At 47.2% G+C, this 22957-nt stretch overlaps 1 protein-coding gene and 1 long non-coding RNA gene across 7 annotated transcripts in view; one reads left to right on the top strand and one right to left on the bottom strand.

The window, feature by feature from the left end:
* PLA2G4C (phospholipase A2 group IVC) overlaps positions 1 to 22957 on the top strand; it is a 63535-nt gene that overhangs the window by 29916 nt on the left and 10662 nt on the right. For 4 of the 6 annotated variants that reach the window (XM_054462015.2, XM_063657269.1, XM_063657270.1 and 1 more), the window contains 4 exons: positions 4081 to 4134; positions 6634 to 6741; positions 13625 to 13720; positions 19358 to 19512. In XM_054462015.2, the coding sequence (XP_054317990.2) occupies positions 4081 to 4134; positions 6634 to 6741; positions 13625 to 13720; positions 19358 to 19512 (413 nt within the window). Of the gene's footprint in view, positions 1 to 4080; positions 4135 to 6633; positions 6742 to 13624; positions 13721 to 19357; positions 19513 to 19841; positions 20185 to 22957 lie in introns of those variants that run through there. The other 2 variants (XM_063657272.1, XM_063657271.1) reach the window with 2 other exon arrangements.
* On the bottom strand, positions 16582 to 20139 carry LOC129019460 (uncharacterized). Its single transcript, XR_008495637.1, has 5 exons — positions 20033 to 20139; positions 19822 to 19892; positions 19471 to 19626; positions 17605 to 17698; positions 16582 to 16780 (listed from the first exon to the last, which is right to left on the bottom strand). It is a non-coding gene; the product is annotated as an uncharacterized LOC129019460 (long non-coding RNA).

Below are 22957 nucleotides of genomic sequence, written 5' to 3'. Positions count from 1 at the left end.
CTGAGCTCAAGCAATCTGCCCGCCTTGGCCTCCCAAAGTGCTGGGATTACAGGCATGAGCCACCACACCTGGCCCCAATGTGTAGTGTTTTTTTGTTTTTGTTCTTGTTTTTTGTGATGGAATTTCACTCTTGTTGCCGAGGCTGGAGTGCAATGGAGCGATCTCTGCTCACTGCAACCTCTGCCTCCTGGGTTCAAGCCATTCTCCTGCCTCAACCTCCCGAGTAGCTGGGACTATAGGCATGCACCACCATGCCTGGCTAATTTTGTATTTTTTTAGTACAGACAGGGTTTCTCCATGTTGGTCAGACTGGTCTCGAACTCCTGACCTCAGGTGATCCACCTGCCTCGGCCTCCCAAAGTGCCAGGATTACAGGCATGACCCACCACTCCTGGCCCCAATGTGTAGTTTTTTATCCCCACCTCTCTACCCTCCCCTTTCTGAATCTCTGGAGTCCGTTATGCCACTCTGTATGCCTTTGCATACCCATAGCTTAGCTCCCACTTAAAAGTGAGAACATATGGTTTTTGGTTTTACATTCCTGAGTTACTTCACTTAGAATGATGGCCTCCATCCAAGTTTCTGCAAAAGACATTATTTTATTCTTTTTTATGGCTGAGTCGTATTCCATGGTGTTTATATACCACATATTCTGTATCCACTCATTGGTCAATGGGCACTTAGGTGGGTTCATCTTTCTTTTTTTTTTTTTTTTTGAGACAGTCTCACTCTGTCACCCAGGCTGGAGTGCAGTGGCGCGATCTCGGCTCACCACAAGCTCCGCCTCCCAGGTTCACACCATTCTCCTGCCACAGCCTCCTGAGTAGCTGGGACTACAGGCACCCGCCACTGTGCCCAGCTAATTTTTTTTTTTTTTTGTATTTTTAGTAGAGACGGGTGTTAGCCAGGATGGTCTCGATCTCCTGACCTCATGATCCACCCGCCTCGGCCTCCCAAAGTGCTGGGATTACAGGCATGAGCCACCATGCTCAGCCGGTTCCATATCTTTCAATTGTGAATTGTGCTGCTATAAACATACATGTGCACGTGTCTTTTTTTTTTTTTTTCTGAGGCAGAGTCTCGCTCTGTTGCCCAGGCTGGAATGCAGTGGTGCAATCTCACTGCAACCTCCAACTCGCAGGTTCAAGTGATTCTCCTGCCTCAGCCTCCCAAGTAGCTGAAACTACAGGTGTGCACCACCGCATCCAGCTAATTTTTGTATTTTTAGTAGAGATGGGGTTTCACCATGTTGGCCAGGCTGGTCTTGAACTCCTGACCTCGAGTGATCTGCCCTCCTCGGCCTCCCAAAGTGTTGGGATTACAGGCGTGAGCCACTGCACCCAGCCCACAAGTGTCTTTTTCATATAATGGCTGCCTTTCCTTTGGGTAGATACCCAGTAGTGGGATTGCTGGATCGAATGGTAGATCTACTTTTAGTTCTTTGAGGACTCTCCATACTGTTTTCCATAGAGGTTGTACTAATTTACATTCCCACCAGCAGTGTGTTAGTGTTACATTTTCACCACATCCACACCAACGTCTATGGGTTTTTTTTGAATTTTTATCAATGGCCATTCTTGTGGGAGTACGATGGTATCTCATTGTGGCTTTAATTTGCATTTCTTTAATGATTAGTGATACTGACCATTTTTTCATATGTTTCTTGGCCACTGGAATATCTTCTTTTGAGAAATGTCTGTTCATATCATTGGGATGCTTTTCGGTGGGATTATTCGTTTTCTTCTTGCTGATTTCTTTGAGTTCCTTATAGGTTCTGTATAATCATCTTTTGTGGATGCCTAGTTTGCAAATATTTGCTCCCATTCAGTGGGTTATGTGTTTACTCTGATAATTATTTCCTTTGCTGTACAGAAGCTTTTTAATTTACTCAGGTCCCATATATTTATTTATTTTTGAGACGGAGTCTCACTCCGTCACCCAGGCTTCAGTGCAGCAGCACGATCTCGGCTCACTGCAATCTCCACCTCCCAGACTTAAGCAATTCTCCTGCCTCAGCCTCCTGAGTAGCTGGGATTACAGGCATCCAACACCATACCTGGCCAATTTTTGTATTTTTAATAGAGATGGGGTTTCATCCTGTTGGTCTGGAACTCCTGACCTTAAGATCCACCCAGCTGGGCCTCCCAAAGTGCCAGGATTACAGGCGTGAGCCACCGTTCCCATATATCCATATGTTTATTTTTGTTTTTGTTGCATTTGCTTTTGGGCTCTTGGTCATGAACTTGTTGCCCAAGCCAACATCTAGAAGAGTTTTTCTGATGTTATCTTCTAGAATTTTTATGGTTTCTGGTCTTATGTTTAAGTCTTTGATGCAAATTCACATTGAATTTGTGAGTTGATTTTTGTATAAGGTGAGAAATAAGGATCCAGCTTCATTCTCCTACATGTGGCTTGCCAGTTATCCCAGCACCATTTGTTGAATAAGGTGCCCTTTCCCTCACTTTATGTTTTTGTTTGCTTTGTCAAAGATCAGTTGGCTGTCTAAGTATTTGGCTTTATTTCTGGGCTCTCTATTCTGTTCCATTGTTTTACATGCCTAATTTTATACCAGTATGATACAGTTTTGGTAACTATAGGCTTGTAGTATAATTTGATTGGGTAATGTGATGCCTCCAGATTTGTTCTTTTTGCTTAGTCTTTGCTTTGGCTATGCAGGCTCTTTTTTGGTTCATATGAATTTTAGGATTGTGGCTGAGTGTGGTAGCTCATGTCTGTAATCCCAGCACTTTGGGAGGCCAAGGTGGTTGGATCACCTGAGGTCAGGAGTTCGAGACCAGCCTGGCCAACATGGTGAAACCCTGTCTGTACTAAAAATACAAAAATTAGCCAGGCATGGTGCATGCGCCTGTAATCCCAACTACTCAGGAGGCTGAGGCAGGAGAATCACTTGAACCTGGGAAGCAGAGGTTGCAGGTGCAAAATCGGCCATTGCACTCCAGCCTGGGCAACAGAGTGAGACTATGTCTCAAAAAAAAAAACAAAACAAAACAAAACAAAAAAACCCCAGAATGTTAGGATTTTTTAGTTCTGTGAAAAATGATAGTATTTTGATGGGAATTACATTGAACTTGTAGATTGCTTTTGGCAGTGTGGTCATTTTCCCAATATTGATTCTACCCATCCATGAGCATGGGATGTGTTTCCATTTGTTTGTGTCATCTATGATTTCTTTCAGCAGTGTTTTGTAGTTTTCCTTGTAGTAGTCTTTCACCTCCTTGGTTAGGTATATTCCTGAGTATTTGATTTTATTTTTTTGCAGCTGTCGTAAAAGGGGTTGAGTTCTTGATTTGAACCTCAGCTTGGTCACTGTTGGTGTATAGCAGTGCTACTGATTTATGTACATTGATTTTGTGTCCTGAAACTCTCCTGAATTCATTCATCAGACCTAGGAGCTTTTTGGATGAGTCTTTAGGGTTTTCTAGGTGTACAATCGTATCATCAGTGAACAGTAACAGTTTGACTTCCTCTTTACCAGTTTGGATGCCCTTCATTTCTTTCTCTTGTCTGATGGCTGTGGCTAGGACTTCCAGTACTATGTTGAATACAAGTGGTAAAAGTGGGCATCCTTGTCTTATTCCAGTTCTCGGGGGAATGCTTTAAACTTTTCCCTGTTCAGTGTAATGTTGGCTGTGGGTCTGTCATAGATGGCTTTTATTACATTGAAGTATGTCTCTTGTATACCGATTTTGTTGAGGGCTTTAATCATAAAGGGATGTGGGATTTTGTGAAATGCTTCTGCATCTCCTATGATTTTTGTTTTTAATTCGGTTTCCGTGATATATCACATTTGTTGACTTGTGTTTGTTAAGCCATCCCTGCATTCCTGGTATGAAACCCACTTGATCACATCATGGCAAATTTCAAGCTACCAACATGAGGTCACTGAGCACAGAGTTGGAAGACAGGTACAAAATTAGTTCTCCAGAACCTGTATCAACAGACTCCAACCCATGGCTGCCATTTCTATTAAAGAGACGTCCCTGCAGGTAATCTGTATTTTCTATAACTAGTGACTTTACTGTACAGTTAAACATTCCCCCTGCCTCTGCTCTTTTGCAGCCCGATTACTGAGGCTGCAAGAAAGTTTGCAAGGGGAACATCCTCCCCCAGAAGGTAAGCATCCTACTTCGCCATGAATCCCTAATGATAGTGTGGACTGCACACTGGCTTGAAGTCAGCCATTGTCCTAAAAACTTTACGTGTCTGATTCATGTGGTGCTCCTTTGGGAATGGAGAGGAGCATGGACTCTCACAGGTTCCTGAGGCCACGCAGCCAGGAGGGGGCAGGATCGGAGTTCAAACTGACACACTCTAACCATAGGATCCATGTACATAGCCGTCAGATATACCCTAGGTATGCCTAGGATCCAAGTGTCAGAGGCAGAAAATGGGAACAGCCTGAGGCAATTAGCAAATTGAGAGGAAAAATACTTCCCAAAACTACATGGGTTGGGAGTAATGAAGGAGCCAGACGACCTATGGTGGGAGTATGGAGAACAAGAACAAAGTATCAGATGAATTCTGTATGGAGAAGTTGGATTATATTATGGAGGAGACTATATTTGTTCAGGAGAGGCTACACTGCGCAAAGAAACCACAAATTGCTATAGCTTAAGACACGAAGGGTTTATATTTTGCTTACCCAAAAAGCAATATGGGTTGAGTGTTCTTCCAGGGCAACTTGGCTCCATGTGGAACTTAGGCATCCAAGCTGTTTGCGTCTTTTTTTCCTTTCTTTTCTTTTCTTTTCTTTCTTTCTTTCTTTTTTTTTTGGAGACAGAGTCTAGCTCTGTCACCCAGGCTGGAGTGCAGTGGCACAATCTCAGCTCACTGCAACCTCTGCCTTCCAGGTTCCAGCTATTCTCTTGCCCCAGACTCCTGAATAGCTGGGATTACAGGCACCTGCCACCACACCTGGCTAATTTTTGCATTTTTAGTAGAGATGAGTTTACTCTCTCTACTGAGTTTGCTCTCGAACTCCTGACCTCAAGTGATCTGCCTGCCTGGGCCTCCCAAAGTGCTGGGATTATGGGTGTGAGCCACCACACTGGGCCAAGCTGCTTGCATCTCGTTGCTTCTCCTCTTGGCACAAGGTCTCCTTGTCTGTTCCATGAGAGGAGAGAGCTGGAGAGCCACAGAAGGCCTTTTGTAGCCAGGCCTGGAAGTAGCAGGCACCAGCTCCACACACCTCCTGTTGGCCAGGATCAGTCCCATGGCCCCAGCCTAACTACAGCAGAGGCTGACAAAGGTGGTCTTTCTTCCAGTTGTGGAAGATGCAAGTGTGGCTTTTTCACAGGCCAACAGTCAGGTACAGAGTGAAGGTAGGTCCTGAGCACAGCCCTGCATCCACTTCATGCCTCCCTCCCTGTTTTAGTTGTAAAGGCTGCCAGAACAAAGTGCCATACATAGGCTGGCTGGCTTAGCAACAACAGAGATTAATTTCTCAGTTCTGGAGGCTGGAAGTCCAAGATCAGAGTACCAGTAGGGTTGGATTCTGGGGAACCCTCTTCTGGGTTGCAGAGAGCCAACTTCTTGCCACATGGCACTCTTTAATGTTGTTTTTAGACATCAGCATTCACCATATGCTGGTTATAGACAAGTCTGGAAGGAGAATCTATCTCCAACCTACAAATGGCTAACTAACGTTGTGGGATGGTAGGCTGGTGATTGTACCACTGCACTCCAGCCTGGGTGACAGAGCGACAACCTGCCTCAACAACAACAACAAAAAAGAAATGGCAACCCCAAGGTGATGGTATTAAGAGATGGGGCCTTTGGGAGGTGTTGAGACCATGAGGGTGGAGCCCTCTTGATTCGGATTAATCCCTTATAAAAGAAGCCTCAGAGAGCTCACTCCAAGGAATGCGGTGAAGGTTGAAGGGTGGAATTTATGCAAAATGCCAAGATGAGCCTGGCAGGTGACGTTCTCAGCAAATGTGAGCAGAGCTATTATCAGTGTGTGTGAGAGAGGGAGAGTTGAGCATCATCTAATTCATGAGTGTGGATAAAAATAAAAGAGGGGATGCCAGGCATGGTAGCTCAATGCCTGTAATCCCAGCACTTTGGGAGGCTGAGGCGGGTGGATCACTTGAGGTCAAGAGTTCGAGACCAGCCTGGCCAACATGATGAAACCCCATCTGTACTAAAAATACAAAAATTAGCCAGGCCTGGTGGTGGTGTGTGCCTGTAGTCCCAGATACTCCGGAGGCTGAGCCAGGGGAATCGCTTGAAACTGGGAGGCAGAGGTTGCAGTGAGCTGAGATTGCCCCATTGCACTCCAACCTGGGCAACAGAGCAAGACTCTGTCTTAAATAAATAAATAAATAAAAGAGGGGAAGACTTTGCCTCCAACCCTGAAGAAGATGGGCATGCAAAAGATGAGTAGAGGTGGAGGCAGAGATGAAGGAGCTAGAAAAAAGAGGCCAGAAAGTCAGAGAGAGCGAGGTAACATGGGGGGCAACAGAAGGCAAGGGGAGAGAAGGTCACCTGGAGAAGGAGGTCACCTCGGGAGGAACCGCAGGGCATTGCAGAAGATGAGGCAGAGCAGGGTCTGTGGTGTACTTGGCAGGGTACTTAAACAGCATCTGAGACCACCTGGGTTTCTTGATGTAGATGAAGGCGGTGAGCCTGAACACACCTGGCTGACTGAGATGCTCGAGAATTGGACCAGGACCTCCCTGGAAAAGCAGGAGCAGCCCCATGAGGACCCCGAAAGGAAAGGTACCATGTGTAGTGTGATAAGTGTCATCAACAGTAAGTGCCACCAACCTTCTCCCCGCTCTTGCTCTTCCCTACCCCTTTGGGCCAGTCCTGCAGGGGACATGACCAGATGTCCCACTGGTATAGTTTGGATGTTTGTTCCCTTCCAAATCTCATGTTGAAATGTAATCCCCCAGTGTAAATTAGTTCAACCATTGTAGAAGACAGTGTGGCAATTCCTCAAGGATCTAGATACAGAAATACCATTTGACTCAGCAATCCCATTACTGGGTATATGCCCAAAGGAATATAAATCATTCTGTTAGAAAGATACAGGCACATGTATGTTCACTGCAGCACTATTCACAATATCAAAGACATGGAATCAACCCAAATGCCCATCAGTGAAAAACTGGATAAAGAAAATGTGGTGCATATACACCATGGAATACTATGCAGCCAGAAAAAGGAACAAGATCATGTCCTTTGCAGGGACATGGGTGGAGCTGGAAGTCATTATCCTCAGCAAACTAATGCAGGAACAGAAAATCAAACATCACATGTTCTCACTTATAAGTGGGAGATGAATGATGAGAACACATGGACACAGGGAGGGGAACAACACACACTGGGGCCTGTTGGGGGCGGTGGGGAGAAGAAGAGCCCCAGGAAAAATAGCTAATGCATGCGGGGCTTAATACCTAGGTGATGGGTTGATAGGTGCAGCAAACCACCATGGCACACATTTACCTATGTAACAAATCTGCACGTCCTGCACATGTATCCTGGAACTTAAAATTAAATTAAATTAAAAGAAAAAGAAATGTAATCCCCAGTGTTGGAGGTGGGGTCTGGTGGAAGGTGATTGGATCATGGGGGCGGATCCCTCATGAATGACTTAGCGTCATCCTCTTGGTGATGAGTGAGTGCTTGCTCTGAGTTCATGTGAGATACGGTTGTTTAGAAGTGTGTGGCACCTTCCCCCTTGCTCTCTTGCTCCTGCTCTCGACAAGTGATGTGCCTGCTCCCCCTTCACCTTCCATCATGATTGGAAGCTTCCTGAGGCCCCACCAGAAGCAGATGCCAGCACCGTGCTTCCTATACAGCATCCAGAACTGTGAGCCAATTAAACCTCTTTTCTTTATAAATTATCCAACGTCAGGTACTTCTTTATAGCAATGCAAGAATGGACTGATACGCCCACCCTCTATCCACCCACCCGGCCATCCATCCGTCTAGGATGTCTTGAGTCATTAGCATGAAATAATAACTCTCCTAATAGCAGGCTGGGGGTAGGGGTGACAAAGGGGAAATGACAGACCAGGTGCCTGCCTGGAGGACTCATGGTCTAGAGGACAAGATGGAGAATAGACAGGTAAGCCAACCACAGGCAAGTCCATCCCTGACTGGGCTAAGTTCTGTGGAGAGGGCTGGGTGCAGTGGCTCACATCTGTAATCCCAGCACTTTGGGAGGCTGAGGCAGGAAGATCACTTGAGCCCAGGAGTTCAAGACAAGCTTGGGCAACATAGCAAGAACCCATCTCTACAAAAATTTTTTGTAAAAAATTAGCTGGGCATGGTAGTGCGTTCCCATGGTCCCAGCTACTCAGGAGGCTGAGGCAGGAGGATTGCTTGAGCCCAAGAGGTCGAGGCTGTAGTGAGCTATGATTGTGTCACTGCATTCCAGCCTGGGTGACAGAGCAAGACCCTGTCTCAAAAAAGTAATAAATAAGTAAATTCTACAGAGAGACAAGGAGAGGCGAGAGCAGGTACCTGGTGAGAAATTCTGAGAGTGAAGTAGCTTGGATGAGGGACAATGAAGACAGTTAGTTGCTAAGGCCACTGCCTTCCTGAGATGACCCAGAGACAGCCAGTCTCACCCCCAGACATCCAACCTCTCACCTCTATGATGGCCTGGTGTCCAGGCACAGACACACCCAGAGTCCTCCTGACCAGCTGATCAGCAGCTCACCAAGGAAAGGAAATCAAAGTGTACTCTCTTCAGACTCTGTAGATTTCCTTTCCTCCTCCTTTTATTCATGTTACATAAATTCCTGTTTTTATCTCTGTTGGATGAAATCAGTCTATTCTCTGGTTTCCTTTGTCTACAATTTAAAGAAGGAGCCGACTATTAACTTGATGTCTGTGAGCTATTGTTGTCCAAGCTCCCCTTAGATGGGGTTGATGAAGAAGGCTCCTTTTCCAAGGCGATAGCTCAGAAGCAACTTGAAGAATGAGTGACAATGAGCCTACCAAGTGGAAATGTGGGGAAAGTCAGCCAGAGTTCATCTACTGACTTCAGTCTGGCAGATGAGAGGCTTGGGTTTACCCCTCTGGTGGGTAATGGAGAGAGATGGAATGTGCCACACGAAGCCTCACTATGACTTTCCATAATGCCTGGCTCCTGTGCTGAGATGGGAACATACATCCTAACCGGGCATGGTGGTGCGTGCACCTGTAGTCCCAGCTATTCAGGGAGGCTGAGGTGGGAGGATTCCTTAAGCCCAGGAGTTGGAGGCTGCAGTGAACTATGAGTGCACCACTGCACTCAGAGTGAGACCCCCATCCCTTAAAAAGTTTTCTTTTAAAGAACATATTTTTTTGTTTTGTTTTTTGTTTTTGTTTGTTTGTTTGTTTGAGATGGAGTCTCGCTCTGTCACCCAAGCTGGAGTGTGGTGGTGCAATTTTGGCTCACTGCAACCTCCGCCTCCCGGGTTCAAGCGATTCTCCTGCCTCAGCCTCCCGAGTAGCTGGGACAACAGGCACGCACCGCCACACCCAGCTAATTTTTGTAGTTTTAGTAGAGACAGGGTTTCATCATATTGGCCAGGCTGGTCTCGAACTCCTGACCTTGTGATCCGCCCACCTCAGCCTCCCAAAGTGCTGGGATTACAGGCGTGAGCCACTGCGCCCGGCCAATTCTTAACTTACTGTAAGATATACTTGAGCCCAGGCGTTCAAGACTAGCCTGGACAACACTGTGAGACCTCATCTTTTTTAAACAAAATTAATAAATAGATAAAACATTTTAAAAAGCCAGGTGTGATGGCTCACGCCTGTAGTCCCAGCTACTCAGGAGGCTGAGGCGGGAGGGTCGCTTGAGGCCAGGAGTTAAAGACCAGCTAGCCTAGGCGGGAGGGTCGCTTGAGGCCAGGAGTTAAAGACCAGCTAGCCTGGGCAACGTAGTGAGACCTCCTCTCTAAAATAAATAAATAAAAGTATAAGATCGAATGGCCGGGCGTGGTGGCTCATGGCTGTAATCCCAGCAATTTGAGAGGCCGAGGAGGGTGGATCGCTTGAGGTCAGGAGCTTGAGACCAGCCTCGCCAACATGGCAAACCCTGTCTCTACTAAAAATGCAAAAATACAAAATTCGCCGGGCGTGGTGGCACATGCCTGTAATCCTAGCTACTCGGGAGGCTGAGGCAGGAGAATCGCTTGAACCCAGGAGGCGGAGGTTGCAGTGAGCTGAGATCACGCCATTGCACTCCAGCCTGGGCAACAAGAGTGAAACTCTGTCTCGAAAAAAAAGAAGAAGTATGGAGTCCTCAGGCCACGTTTAGTTTGCTTTAACATGTTAAATATTAAAGGGTTATACAAAGCAATGTAGGTGTGATTTGCTTTTGTGCTGCTAAAATCTTGTAGAAGTTAATATTTATTAAGTGCCTACTATTTGCTAGATGTGTTAGGTTTCTTCAGAGAAACAGAGCCAATAAGATATCTATCTATATCTACCTATCTATGTCTCTGTCTGCCCAAATCTATATATCTATGTCTATGTATTTATAGCTATCTATCTCTATCTGTCTATCTAACTAGAGATATTTATTTTAACAAATTGGCTCATGGGATTGTGAAGATGACAAGTCCAAAATCCATGGGGCAGGCCAACAGGCCAGAAACTGAGACAGGATTTTTTAAAATTTAATTTAATTTAAAGTTTGAGGATACATGTGCGGGACGTGCAGGTTTGTTACCCAGGTAAACGTATGCCATGGTGGTTTGCTGCACCTATCAACCCATCACCTAGGTATTAAGCCCCACATGCATTAGCTGTTGACCCTGATGTTTTCCCTCCCACCGCCCCCTCAACAGGCCCCAGTGTGTGTTGTTCCCCTCCCTGTGTCCATGTGTTCTCATCATTCAGCTCCCACTTATAAGTGAGAATATGTGGTGTTTGGTTTTCTGTTCCTGCATTAGTTTGCTGAGGATAATGACTTCCAGCTCCATCCCTGTCCCTGCAAAGGACATGATCTTGTTCCTTTTTCTGGCTGCATAGTATTCCATGGTGTATATGTACCACATTTTCTTTATCCAGTCTACCATTGATGGGTATATTTGGTTGATTCCATGTCTTTGCTATTGTGAATAGTGCTGCAATGAGCATACACATGCCTGAGGCGGAATTTGACACTCCAGTCTGGAGGCGGAATTTCTTCTCCAGAAACTGTTTTGCCCTTAAAGCCTTCAGCTGAGTAGATGAGGCCCACCCACATTACTGAGAATGATCTTCTGGAAGTCAATTGATTTTGGCTGTCAACCACGTCTACAAAATACCTTCACAGCCACACCTAGGCTAGCGTTTGATTAAATAACTGGTTACTGTGGCCATGTTAAACCATCTTCCCAACATCCTAAGTGCTATAGGTAGACTCCTATCTATTCCTCATAAATCTGTAAGGGATAGGTGTTACTCTCTCTTCCTGGTTTTACAGACGAGAACAGACATGTTAAGTAACTTGCTCAGGGGCCCAGTGCAGTGGCTCATGTTTGTAATCCTAGCACTTTGGGAGGCCGAGGTGGGTGGATCACCTGAGGTCAGGAGTTCGAGACCAGCCTGGCCAACACAGCGAAACCCCGTCTCTACTACAAATACAAAAAAATATTTAGCCAGGCGTAGTGGTGAGTGCCTGTGGTCCTAGTTACTCGGGAGGCTGAGGCAGGAGAATCACTTGAGCCCAGGAGGCGGAGGTTGCAGTGAGCCGAGATTGCACCACTGCACTATAGCCTGGGTGACAGAGCAAGACTGTCTCAAGAAAAAAATAAATAAATAAAAGTAACTTGCTCAGGGTCACACAGCTAATGAGTGAAGAAGTCAAATTCAAATCGGCATCTAGCTCAAGCACCTACCTCCCTACTAGCTTTGCTCTGTTGCCACTGTGCCCATTGCTGTTCAGAGAAAGGATTAGAGCTGGAAAACCAGGAAGAGAGAAATCAGAGCGGGAGGCAGTGTTGCATCCTGGATGGAAAAGATGCTGCATAAGGTACTGGCAGATGAGACTGGGAGGAGCAGAGACACTGAAGAGGAGGTGGAATTGGCAGGTCTTGATAGTCCAGTGTGAGGGTGAGGAAGAGGCAGACGTCTGGGATAATGACCCGGTTTATCCCTGAGTGACTTGGCAGCTCTTGGGCTGAGGAAGGGAGCACAGGAAAGTGTGCTGGGCATTTTGGAACAGCTCCTGGAACATTCTGCATCGTTCTCCCCCATGAACCTAAAGAGAACAAGCGTATTTCCTCAGATACACAGGTGATCATACAGTCATTAAATTGCCATCTTTTCCTTGCCAACTCCCCCAACCCCAACGGCTCAAAGTCATCTCACCTGTGGCTCAATGATAGCTGCTGGATCTGACGGCCAGGACCCCCAGGCCCCTGGATGCCAACCTTTCCCAGCTCACCAGATTTGTCAGCTCTGCTGCCCTAACAAAAGTTGAAGCGGGGTGGCTTCAACTATAGGCTTTTATTTCCTCACCGTTTTTTTTTTTTTTTTTTTGAGATGGGGTTTCACCATGTTGCCCAGGCTGGTCTCGAACCCCTGACCTCAAGTGACCCACCCACCTGGGCCTCCCAGAGTGCTGGAATTGCAGATGTGAGTCACTGTGCCTGGCCTTATTTTCTCACAATTCTGCAGGCAGGAAGTCCAAGATCAAGGTGCCAGTGGGGTCAGTTTCTCCTGAGGCCTCTCTCCATGGCTTGCGGATGGATGGCCGCCTTCTCACCGCATCCTCCCAGCCCAGCCTTTCCTCTGTGCACATGCATTCTTGGTGTCTTCCTTTTTTTTTTTTTTTTAGATACAAGGTCTCACTTGTATCTAAATGATCTGAGTGATACAAGTGAGGCTGGAATGCCCCCAGGCTGGAGTGCAGTGGCACGATCATAGTTCACTTCAGCCTTGAACTATTGGGTTCAAGTGATCCTCCTGCCTCAGCCTCCTGAATAGCTGGGACCACAGGCATGCATTAATATGCCCAGCTAATTTGTTTATTTTATTTTATTTTTATTTTATTTTATTTTTGTAAAGATGCGGTCTCACTCTCTTGCCCAAGCTGGTCTCAAACTTCTGGGCTCAAGCGATCCTCCCACCTCAGCTTCCCTAAGTCCTGGGATTACTCTGGTGCCTGGCACTCTTTCTCTTCTCATAAAGACCCCAGTCCTATTGAATTAGCCTCAGTTATCCTGAATGACCACCCCCACCTTTTTTTTTTTTTTTTGAGATGGAGTCTCACTCCGTCATCAGGCTGGAGTTCAGTGGCGTGATCTCGGCTCACTTCAGCCTCTGCCTCCCAGGTTCAAGCGATTCTCCTGCCTCAGCCTCCCGAGTAGCTGGGACTACAGGCACGCACCACCACGCCCAGCTAATTTTTGTATTTTTAGTAGAGACGGGGTTTCACCATGTTGGCCAGGCTGGTCTCGATCTCTTGGCATTGTGATCCTTCTGCCTCGGCCTCCCAAAGTGCTGTGATGACTGGCGTGAGCCACCGCGCCAGCCCTGAATGACCTTGTTAAAGGTCCTTTCTCCAAATACAACCCCATGGGGGATGAGGGCTTCCACATATGACTTTGGTGGGGGCAGAAACCACTCAGTCTCCTGAACTCACCTTGGCTGTCTCGGCTTCTTTCTCTAGGCTCACTCAGTAACTTTATGGATTTTGTGAAGAAAACAGGCATTTGCGCTTCGAAGTGGGAATGGGGGACCACTCACAACTTCCTGTACAAACACGGTGAGAAGACCCTCTTCCCACTGCCCTGGTCTGTCCTCGCATGTGAATGGGCTGGAGTAGGGGAAGGGGGCGGGCCTGAAACAATCCCAGGCTGGTCCTTCACCAGAGCTTTGGAGGGGAGGTGGTGTCAAGGTGCCCAGGGATCTGATTAGGGGAACTTTCGCTCAGTGGTGTGGTCCATACTGAAAAATGTGTGGCCTCGCTGCGAGTCCCAGTCATCGTGAAAAGCCTCACTGATTGCTTTCTCTGGTTTTGCAAAAATGCAAAAAACCCTAATTTCTTGTCAGCTAGTCCTAGGACCTGGTCTTCAAAAACACTTGTATGAGCCGGGCGCAGTGGCTCATGCCTGTAATCCCAGCACTTTGGGAGGCCAAGGTGGGCGGATCACTTGAGGTCAGGAGTTCAAGACCAGCTTGGCCAACATGGTAAAACCCTGTCTCTACTAAAAATACAAAAATTAGCCGGACAGGGTGGCAGGTGCCTGTAGTCCCAGCTACTCGGGAGGCTGAGGCAGGAGAATCGTTTGAACACAGGAGGCAGAGGTTGCAGTGAGCCGCGATCATCCCACTGCACTCCAACCTGGCAACAGAGCGAGACACCATCTAAAAAAAAAAAAAAAAGAAACACACTTGTGTGGGTTTTCCCTTCAGGGGACTGACCCTCTCATTCGGGTGGAATTGATGTCAGACTCCTGGGAACTCACACTAAGGCCATTTAGTAGTCTCCATAAGCTCCAATGTTCATGGCTGGTGGAGGTCCTCTCCTATGGCCATGCCAGTCCCTGCACCACTTGTGTGTGTGTGTTTGTGTGTGTCTTGCTCTGTTGCCCAGGTGGGAATGCAGTGGTGCAATCATGGCTCACTGCAGCCTCGGCCTCCCCAGCTCAAGCAATCCTCCCATTTCAGCCTCCCGAATAGCTGGGAACACAGGCACACAGCACCATGCCCGGCTAATTTTTATTTTTCTTTTTCATAGAGATGGGGTCTCACTATGTTGCCCAGACTGATCTTGAACTCCTGGGCTCAAGCGATCCTCCCACCTCAGCCTCCCAAAGTGCTGGGATTACAGGTGTGAGCCACCCCACGCCTGTCCTTCCCCACTCTTTTGTTACAAGACTATCGTGAACATCTTTATGTTTGTGGGCCTGTTGCCCTTGTGCAAATCGGGAAAAGGTGCATCTTCCAGAGGGGTGAATTCCAAAGTGTGCTCCCTTGGCCAGGGCTGTGTGTGGCCTGGGAAAGGAACCCTGGCTGGATGTCGGTCCTGCTCACCTCTCCTGGGGTGCTTCCTACAAGGCACAGAGGACTTTAGCTGTGTCTGAGCACCATGCCACGCAGCTGCCGGGTCTTATGGCCTCGGAATACACTATCAAGCATCAAGTCACTGGATCATGGCGATGAGTGTTTTAGCATTAAATTTCTCCCTGAAGGGGTTGGTTGAAGTTGCTTTCTCAGTAGCAATATATGAGAGTGTAAACCAAAAATAAAATTCTAAGCCTCTCACCACTCAACCATCTGAATAGACCTCTCCTGTCAGCAAGGGCACTCCAAAGTTAACCTGAAAAATGGGTTCAGGCCCTGATGGGAAGTGGGGGTCGGACATGCCTCCTTATACATAAACTCCTCCCTTTTGGAATTCAGGAAAAGCCGACTAGCAGTCATGTCAACACAATTTTTTTTTTTTTTTTTGAGATGGAGTTTTGCTCTTTTTGCCCGGACTGGAGTGCAATGGCGCGATCTCAGCTCACCGCAACCTTGGCCTCCCGGGTTCAAGCGATTCTGCCTCCCGAGTAGCTGGGATCACAGGCATGTGCCATCACGCCTGGCTAATTTTGTATTTTTAGTAGAAACAGGGTTTCTCCATGTTGGTCAGGCTGGTCTCAAACTCCTGACCTCGTGATCTACCCACCTTGGCCTCCCAAAGTGTTGGGATTACAGGCGTGAGCCACCTCAACACAGATTTTAAGTCTGATAAGAAACATTTACATTCTGTTCTCTCTGAAGCCTGCTACCTGGAGGCTTCATCTACGTCATAAAACTTTGGTCTCCACAACCCCTTGTCATAACCCAGACATTCCTTTCTATTGCTAATAACTCTTTAAACCAATAGCCAATCAGATACTTTTATTTTATTTTCCATATATTTATTTATTTTTTATTTTTATTTATTTATTTATTTATTTATTTATTTTGCGATGGAGTGTTGCTCTGTCACCCAGGCTGCAGTACAGCGGTACAATCTTGGCTCACTGCAACCTCCACCTCCTGAGTTCAAGCGATTCTTCTGCCTCAGCCTCCTGAGTAGCTGGGATTACAGGCACATGTCACCATGCTCAGCTGATTTTTGTATTTTTAGTAGAGACAGGGTTTCACCACATTGGCCAGGCTGGTCTCAAACTCCTAAACTCAAATGATCTGCCCACCTTGGCCTCCCAAAGTGCTGGGATTATAGGTGTACAGGTGTGAGCCACTGTGCCCAACTGTCAATCAGAGAATTTTAAATCTACCTATAACCTGGAAGCCACCCCCCGACCCCTCCTCACCCCTCACCTCTACCCCTCCACGACTTCAAGTTGTCTCACCTTTCTGGACCAAACCAAGGTATATCTTAGATGTATTTGATTGAAGTCTCATATCTCCCTAAAATGTATAAACCTAGGCTGTGCCCCAACCACCTAGGCCACATGTTCTCAGGATCTCCTGAGGACTGTGTCACAGGCCATTGGTCACTCACATTTGGCTCAGAATAAACCTCTTCAAATATTTTCCAGAGTTTGACTCTTTTCATCAACCAGAGGAACCATTCCCAGAGGTACTGTCTTAGTCTGCTCAGGCTGCTGTGACAAAATCCCACAGACTGGGTGACTTAAACAACAGACATTTATTTTCTCACAATTCTCAAGGCTGGAAGTCCAAAATCAAGGTGTCTGTGGGATGGGTTCTTTCTGAGGCCTCTCTCTGCGATTTGCAGACAGCCACCTTCTTGCTGCATCCTCGTATGGTCTTTGCTCCATGTGTGTCTATGTTCTAATCCCCTCTTCTTAGAAGAGCACTAGTCATTCTATTGGAATGTTTCAAAGTTTTATCACGCACATGTGTGAGAGGCATTGGAACCAGAGTGACTCCATCTTGAATGAGAGCTAGGAAAAATGAGGCTAAGCCTTGCTGGGCTGTATCCCCAGGAAGTTAGGCATTCCTAGTCTCTAGATGGTTATAGTTAAGGGAACAGATTAATAATGTTTACTAAACAGACTCAGACCCAGGAATGTCCTGATATCCTGATATCTTGAGAACAGAAGCATTCCTAATTTTGCTTTAAAAATAATAAGTTCTTGTTAAATATAGTAATTATGGTTTTTGTTTTTTTGGGTTTTTTTTGAGACAGAGTTTTGCTCTTTGTTGCCCAGGCTAGAGTGCAGTGGCGTGATCTCAGATTACTGCAACCTCCGCCTCCTGGGTTCAAGCGATTCTCCTGCCTCAGCCTCCCGAGTAGCTGGGATTACAGGCATGTGCCACCACGCCTATCTAATTTTTGTGTTTTTAGTAGAGACGGGATTTCACCATGTTGGTCAGGCTGGTCTTGAACTCCTGACCTCAGGTGATCCACCCACCTTGGCCTCCCAAAGTGCTGGGATTACAGGCGTGAGCCACCGTGCCTGGCCAAAATAGAGTAATTATGAAAATTAATCCTTTATCACAAATACTTGTAGCAGAGCACATCTCCCCATGTTTTGTTGTTGTTGTTGTTTTCCTATATATAACAAAAGGAGGAGGTGGTTGCATTCCTTCTCTTACTTTCGGTAACACCCTACTCTGTGGAGTAACTATTCTTTCACCCCTTTGCTTTCTTAACAGACTTGCTTTCGCTTTGCACTGTGGACTCACCCTGAATTCTTTCTTGTGTGAGATCCAAGAACCCTTTCTTGGGGTCTGGATCAGGACCCCTTTCCAGTAACAGATGAAGGCTCCAGGTAGCAAGCTTCAGAGAGAATAGATTGTAAATGGTTCTTATCAGACTTAAGCTCTGGGTTGATATTAAATGCTGATCAGCTTTCCTTAAATTCCCAAAGGGAGGAAGGCATCATGAGGCATGTCTGACCCTCCCTTCCTGTCACGGCCAGAACTAGGTTTTCAGGTTAACTCTGGAGTGCCCTGGCCAAGAGGAAGGGTTCATTCACATGGTTGGGGTGGTGGTGGGGGGTGGGGGGTGGGAGTTGGGGAGGGTGTGGGGGGGATGGGAGGGATGGGGGTGGGGGAGAGGGGCTTATCATTTTATTTTTGGTTTACGCTGTGAAAGGAAAATAAATCTTGGGACCCCAAAATCATCAAGCTAAAGGGAAAAGTCAAGCTGGGAACTGCCCAGGGCAAACCTGCCTCCCATTCTATTCAAAGTCACTCTCTGCTCACGGATAAATGCGTATCTGATTGCCTCCAGTTCGAAAGGCTAATGGAAACTCTAAAGAATATTGGCCGGGCCCGTGGCTCACACCTATAATCCCAACACTTTGGGAGGCAGAGTCGGGTAAATCACGAGGTCAGGAGCTCAAGACCAGCCTGACCAAGATGGGGAAACCCTGTCTCTACTAGAAATACAAAAATTAGCTCAGCATGGTGGTGGGTGCCTGTAATCCCAGCTACTTGGGAGGCTGAGGCAGAGAATCACTTGAAGCCAGGAGGCGGAGGTTGCAGTGAGCTGCACTCCCGCCTGGGCAACAGAACGAGACTCCGTCTCAAAAAAAAAAGAATGCAACTATTTACTTCTTATCTATCTGTGACCTGGAAGCCCCCTCCCTGCTTTGAGTTGTCCCACCTTTCCAGACCGAACCGTGTTCATCTTACATATATTGACATCTCAGGTCTCCCTAAAATGTCTAAACCAAGCTATGCCCCAACCACCTTGGGCACCTGTCATCATGACCTCCTGAGGCTGTCACGGGAGTGCATCCTTAACATTGGCAAAATAAACTTTCTACACTGACCGAGACCTGTCTCAGAAACATTGGGTTAACAACATTCTCACATATTGCTGCTGAGAAGGCAGCTTCATTTGGAACTTCACGCCGAAAACCCCATTTTACCTTAATTACCTCTTTAAAGACCCTGTCTCCAAATACAGTCACATTCTGAGGTACTGGTGGTAAGGGCTTCAACATGTGTTTTTCTGTTTATTTGTTTATTTATTTGAGATGGAGTCTCGCTCTGTCACCCAGGCTGGAGTGCAGTGGCACGATCTCAGCTCACTGCAACCTCCGCCTTAGGTTCAAGTGACCCTCCTGCCTCAGCCTCCCGAGTAGCTGGGATTACAGACACCCGCCACCACGCCTGGCTAATTTTGGTATTTTTAGTAGAGACAGGGTTTCACCGTGTTGGCCAGGCTGATCTTGAACTCCTGACCTCAAGTGATCTACCCACCTCAGCCTCCCAAAGTGCTGGGATTTCAGGCATGAGGCACCGTGCCCGGCCAGGACTTCAACATATGAATCTGGGAAGTGACAGAAGTCAGCTCCTAGTCGGCAACCTCACAACTGCTGTCTACACTGACAATGATCATTTTCCCATCCCCCTCCCTGCCTTCCATTTACGAGTTTTGCTTTCAGCCCCTGGAAACAGCTGATCCTCTCTCTTCCTGGCACTGCAGGTGGCATCCGGGACAAGATAATGAGCAGCCGGAAGCACCTCCACCTGGTGGATGCTGGTTTAGCCATCAACACTCCCTTCCCACTCGTGCTGCCCCCGACACGGGAGGTTCACCTCATCCTCTCCTTCGACTTCAGTGCCGGAGATCCTTTCGAGGTTATCTAGAAGGGCCTTGGGGCCGGTCCTGGGTGGGAGGTGGGCTGCAGCAAAGCTGACTTTGAGGAGGAACTGAGGAGGCAGGCTGGGAAGTGGGCGATGGGGAGGTGCTGGCTGGAAAGTCTAGAGAGCCAAATCAACTCGCCCATTGCTCCCAAAGCACCTGCAGTCGGCCACATCCAACAAGCTTCTGATCCAAAGCCATCCCAGACCTTCCCGGGCCCCTCTTCCTGGCAGATGACTCTCCCTGCTTCTGCGTCCTGCCTGCCCATTCATACCAGTTTGAACTGCGACAGCCTAGCTCCTCACCTGTGCACCTCCTTCCCCAGGTGTGCACATCTCCAGCCCCGAGGGCGTGTCTTCCTGCTCATCTGGGCTTCCTGGGCAAATAGTGGCCCTCGATAAATGTTTGCTGAGTGAGAGCATACGCAAGTATATTTGTCCTTAGCACATATTGCACCTTCCCAGTGGCCACTAGGATCCGTTCTCCCTGCCTTCATATCCCAGCTCTGCCACTTACCAGCTGTGTGGCCTGATCCAATGTTTGTAACTTCTGTGCATCTCGGTTTCCTCAGCTGTAGAATTGGGCTAACGATGGCTCCACCAGGGTTGTTCTGTGGATTAAATTAATACTTGTTAATACATGTGAAGTGCTTAGCACAGTGCCTGCCACTTACTGTGGGGTTTGTAAACATTTTCCTCCCCTCCCCTCCCCTATAGCCTCCTTTCGAGACTGGGTCTCGTGGTGCAATCATAGCTCACTGCAGCCTCAACCTCCTGGGCTCAAGCGATCCTCCCACCTCACCCTCCCAAGTAGCTGGGACTGCAGGCACACACCACCACACCAGGCTAGTTTTCTAAATTGTTTTAGAGACTGGGTCTTGCTATGTTGCCCAGGCTGGTCTTGAACTCCTGGCCTCAAGCGATTCTCCCACCACCCAAGGCTAGGATTACAGGCACAAGCCGCCCTGCCCAGCTATTTTATTTAAAAATATATACACGTACATAATATATAACTATATCTATTACATGATACATACCAATACATAGTAGTATATATAAAATAATCATGGTAAAACATATCATCTATTATATTTATGTGTAATGTAATACATATTTAAATTCACACACTTCTATCAGTTTACATTCTATAATATGAATTAGGAACGTCCATCCTGTTCCCCATGCCATGATCCAAAACCAACTTGTCACCATCTTTCTAGACCCTTGGCCCAGGAATACCCAGGCTTTCTGGTCTTAGGATTTCTGCTGAAATAAAGATCCCAAGACAATATGATAAAGGTGGAAATATCAAGGTCTTGAGAGTCCTTTTCTGCCAAATGTCTGCTGCATGACCCCGAGCGATAGGCTTAACCTCTGAGCCTCAGTTTTCTCATCCTGAAAATGGGAATCACATCATCTGGCTCACAGGAGATCTGCAGAGTCTCTGCACCATGCCTGGTCCATAGCTGGTGTTCAGGATTAACAACAACGCTTATCTGGTGATGATGAGAATAGCAAGAGTAATAGTAAGAAAAACAGCAGCATTTGTTAAACTTCAATCAAAGACGACTTCAGAGACCTAAGCTGTCCACTACAGTGGTTGCCAGCCACATCTGGCACTTGAGCACTTGAACTGTGCCTGGCCCAAGTTGAAGTGTGCTGTGAAGATAAAATACACCTCGGATTTTAATGACTGAGTGTGGAAAACGCATGTAAAAGACCTTATTCGTAATTGGTATATTGACATACTAGGCAGGACTCTCCAGAGGGACAGAACCAATAGGATCTATGTCTAGATGAAAGGGAGTTTCAGGATCACAAGGTGGAGTCCTACAATAGACCATCTGCGAGCTGAGGAAGAAACAAACCAATAGTGGCTCAGTCCGAGTCCGAAAGCCTCAAAAGTAGGGAAGCCCAGCCAGGCGTTGTGGCTCACACCTGTAATCCCAGCACTTTGGGAGCCCGAGGTGGGTGGATCACAAGATCAGGAGTTCAAGACCAGCCTGGCCAACCTGGTGAAATCCCGTCTCTACTAAAAATACAAAAAAAATAGCCGGGCGTGGTGGCAGGTTCCTGTAATCCCAGCTACTTGGGAGGCTGAGGCAGGAGAATCATTTGAACCTGGGAGGTGGAGGTTGCAGTGAACCAAGATTGCGCCATTGCACTCCAAGCTGGGCAACAAGAGCAAAATTCCATCTCAAAAAAAAAAAGTAGAGAAGCCCACAGTGCAGCCTTCAGTCTGTAGCCAAAGGCCCTAGAGCCCCTGGCGAGCCACTGGTGTAAGTCTAAGGGTCCAAAGGCCAAAAAACCTGGAGTGTGATATTCAAGGGCAGGAAGCATCCAGCACGGGAGAAAGATGAAAGCCAGAGGACCCAGCAAGCCAGCTTCTCCCACCTTCTTCTGTCTGCTTTGTTCTAGTCACACTGGCAGCCAACTGGAGGGTGCCCACCCACACTGAGGGTGAGTCTTCCTCTCCCAGTCCACCGACTCAAATGTTCATCTCCTCTGACTGCACCCTCAGAGACACATCCAGAAACAATACCAGCTTTCCAGGCACCCTTCAATCCAATCAAGTCGACACCTAATATTCACCATCACAATTGATTACACATCAAGGCAATCATACTTTTGACATATTGCATGAGATGAAACTTTGTCCTCCAAATTGGGTGGTTACAAATTAATAAACAGAATTTTTTTTTTTTTTTGAGACAGTCTCGCTCTGTCGTACAGGCTGGAGTGCAGTGGCGTAATCTTGGCTCACTGCAACCTCCACCTCCTGGGTTCAAGCAATTCTCCTGCCTCAGCCTCCTGAGTAGCTGAGATTACAGGCATGCGCCACCACACCCAGCTAATTTTTGTATTTTTAGTAGAGACCGAGTTTCACCATGTTGGCCAGGCTGGTCTTGAACTCCTGACCTTGTGATCTGCCTGCCTCAGCCTCCCAAAGTGCAGGGATTACAGGCATGGGCCACCACGCCTGGCCAATAAACAGAAATTTAAGCAAGACATATCTGTAACAATTTAACAGAACCTGATCATCTAAGTTTTTTTCATTTTTCTCAAATTCATCTTTAATTCTTTCCATGATGGGGCTTATAAGGAAACTAACCAACATGTAGCTACTATAGTTGAATGTCAAATCTTTTTTTTTTTTTTTGAGATGGAGCTTTGCTGTGTCCCCCAGGCTGGTGTGCTATGGTGCGATCTTGGCTCACTGCAACCTCTGCCTCCTGGGTTCAAGTGATTCTCTTGCCTCAGCCTCCCAAGTAGCTGGGATTACAGACGCGCTCCACCATGCCCAGCTAATTTTTGTATTTTTAGTAGAGACGGGGTTTTGCCATTTTGGCCAAGCTGGTCTCAAACTCCTGACCTCAGGTGATCCGCCCACCTCAGCCTCCCAAAGTGCTGGGATTATAGGCGTGAGCCACTGTGCCCAGCC

This window comes from Pongo pygmaeus, chromosome 20, assembly GCF_028885625.2.
Source record: "Pongo pygmaeus isolate AG05252 chromosome 20, NHGRI_mPonPyg2-v2.0_pri, whole genome shotgun sequence".
NCBI classification, from domain to species: Eukaryota; Metazoa; Chordata; class Mammalia; order Primates; family Hominidae; genus Pongo; species Pongo pygmaeus.
The sequence above is the reverse complement of the archived record's forward strand: the minus strand, read 5'-3'. Positions and strand labels throughout refer to the sequence as shown.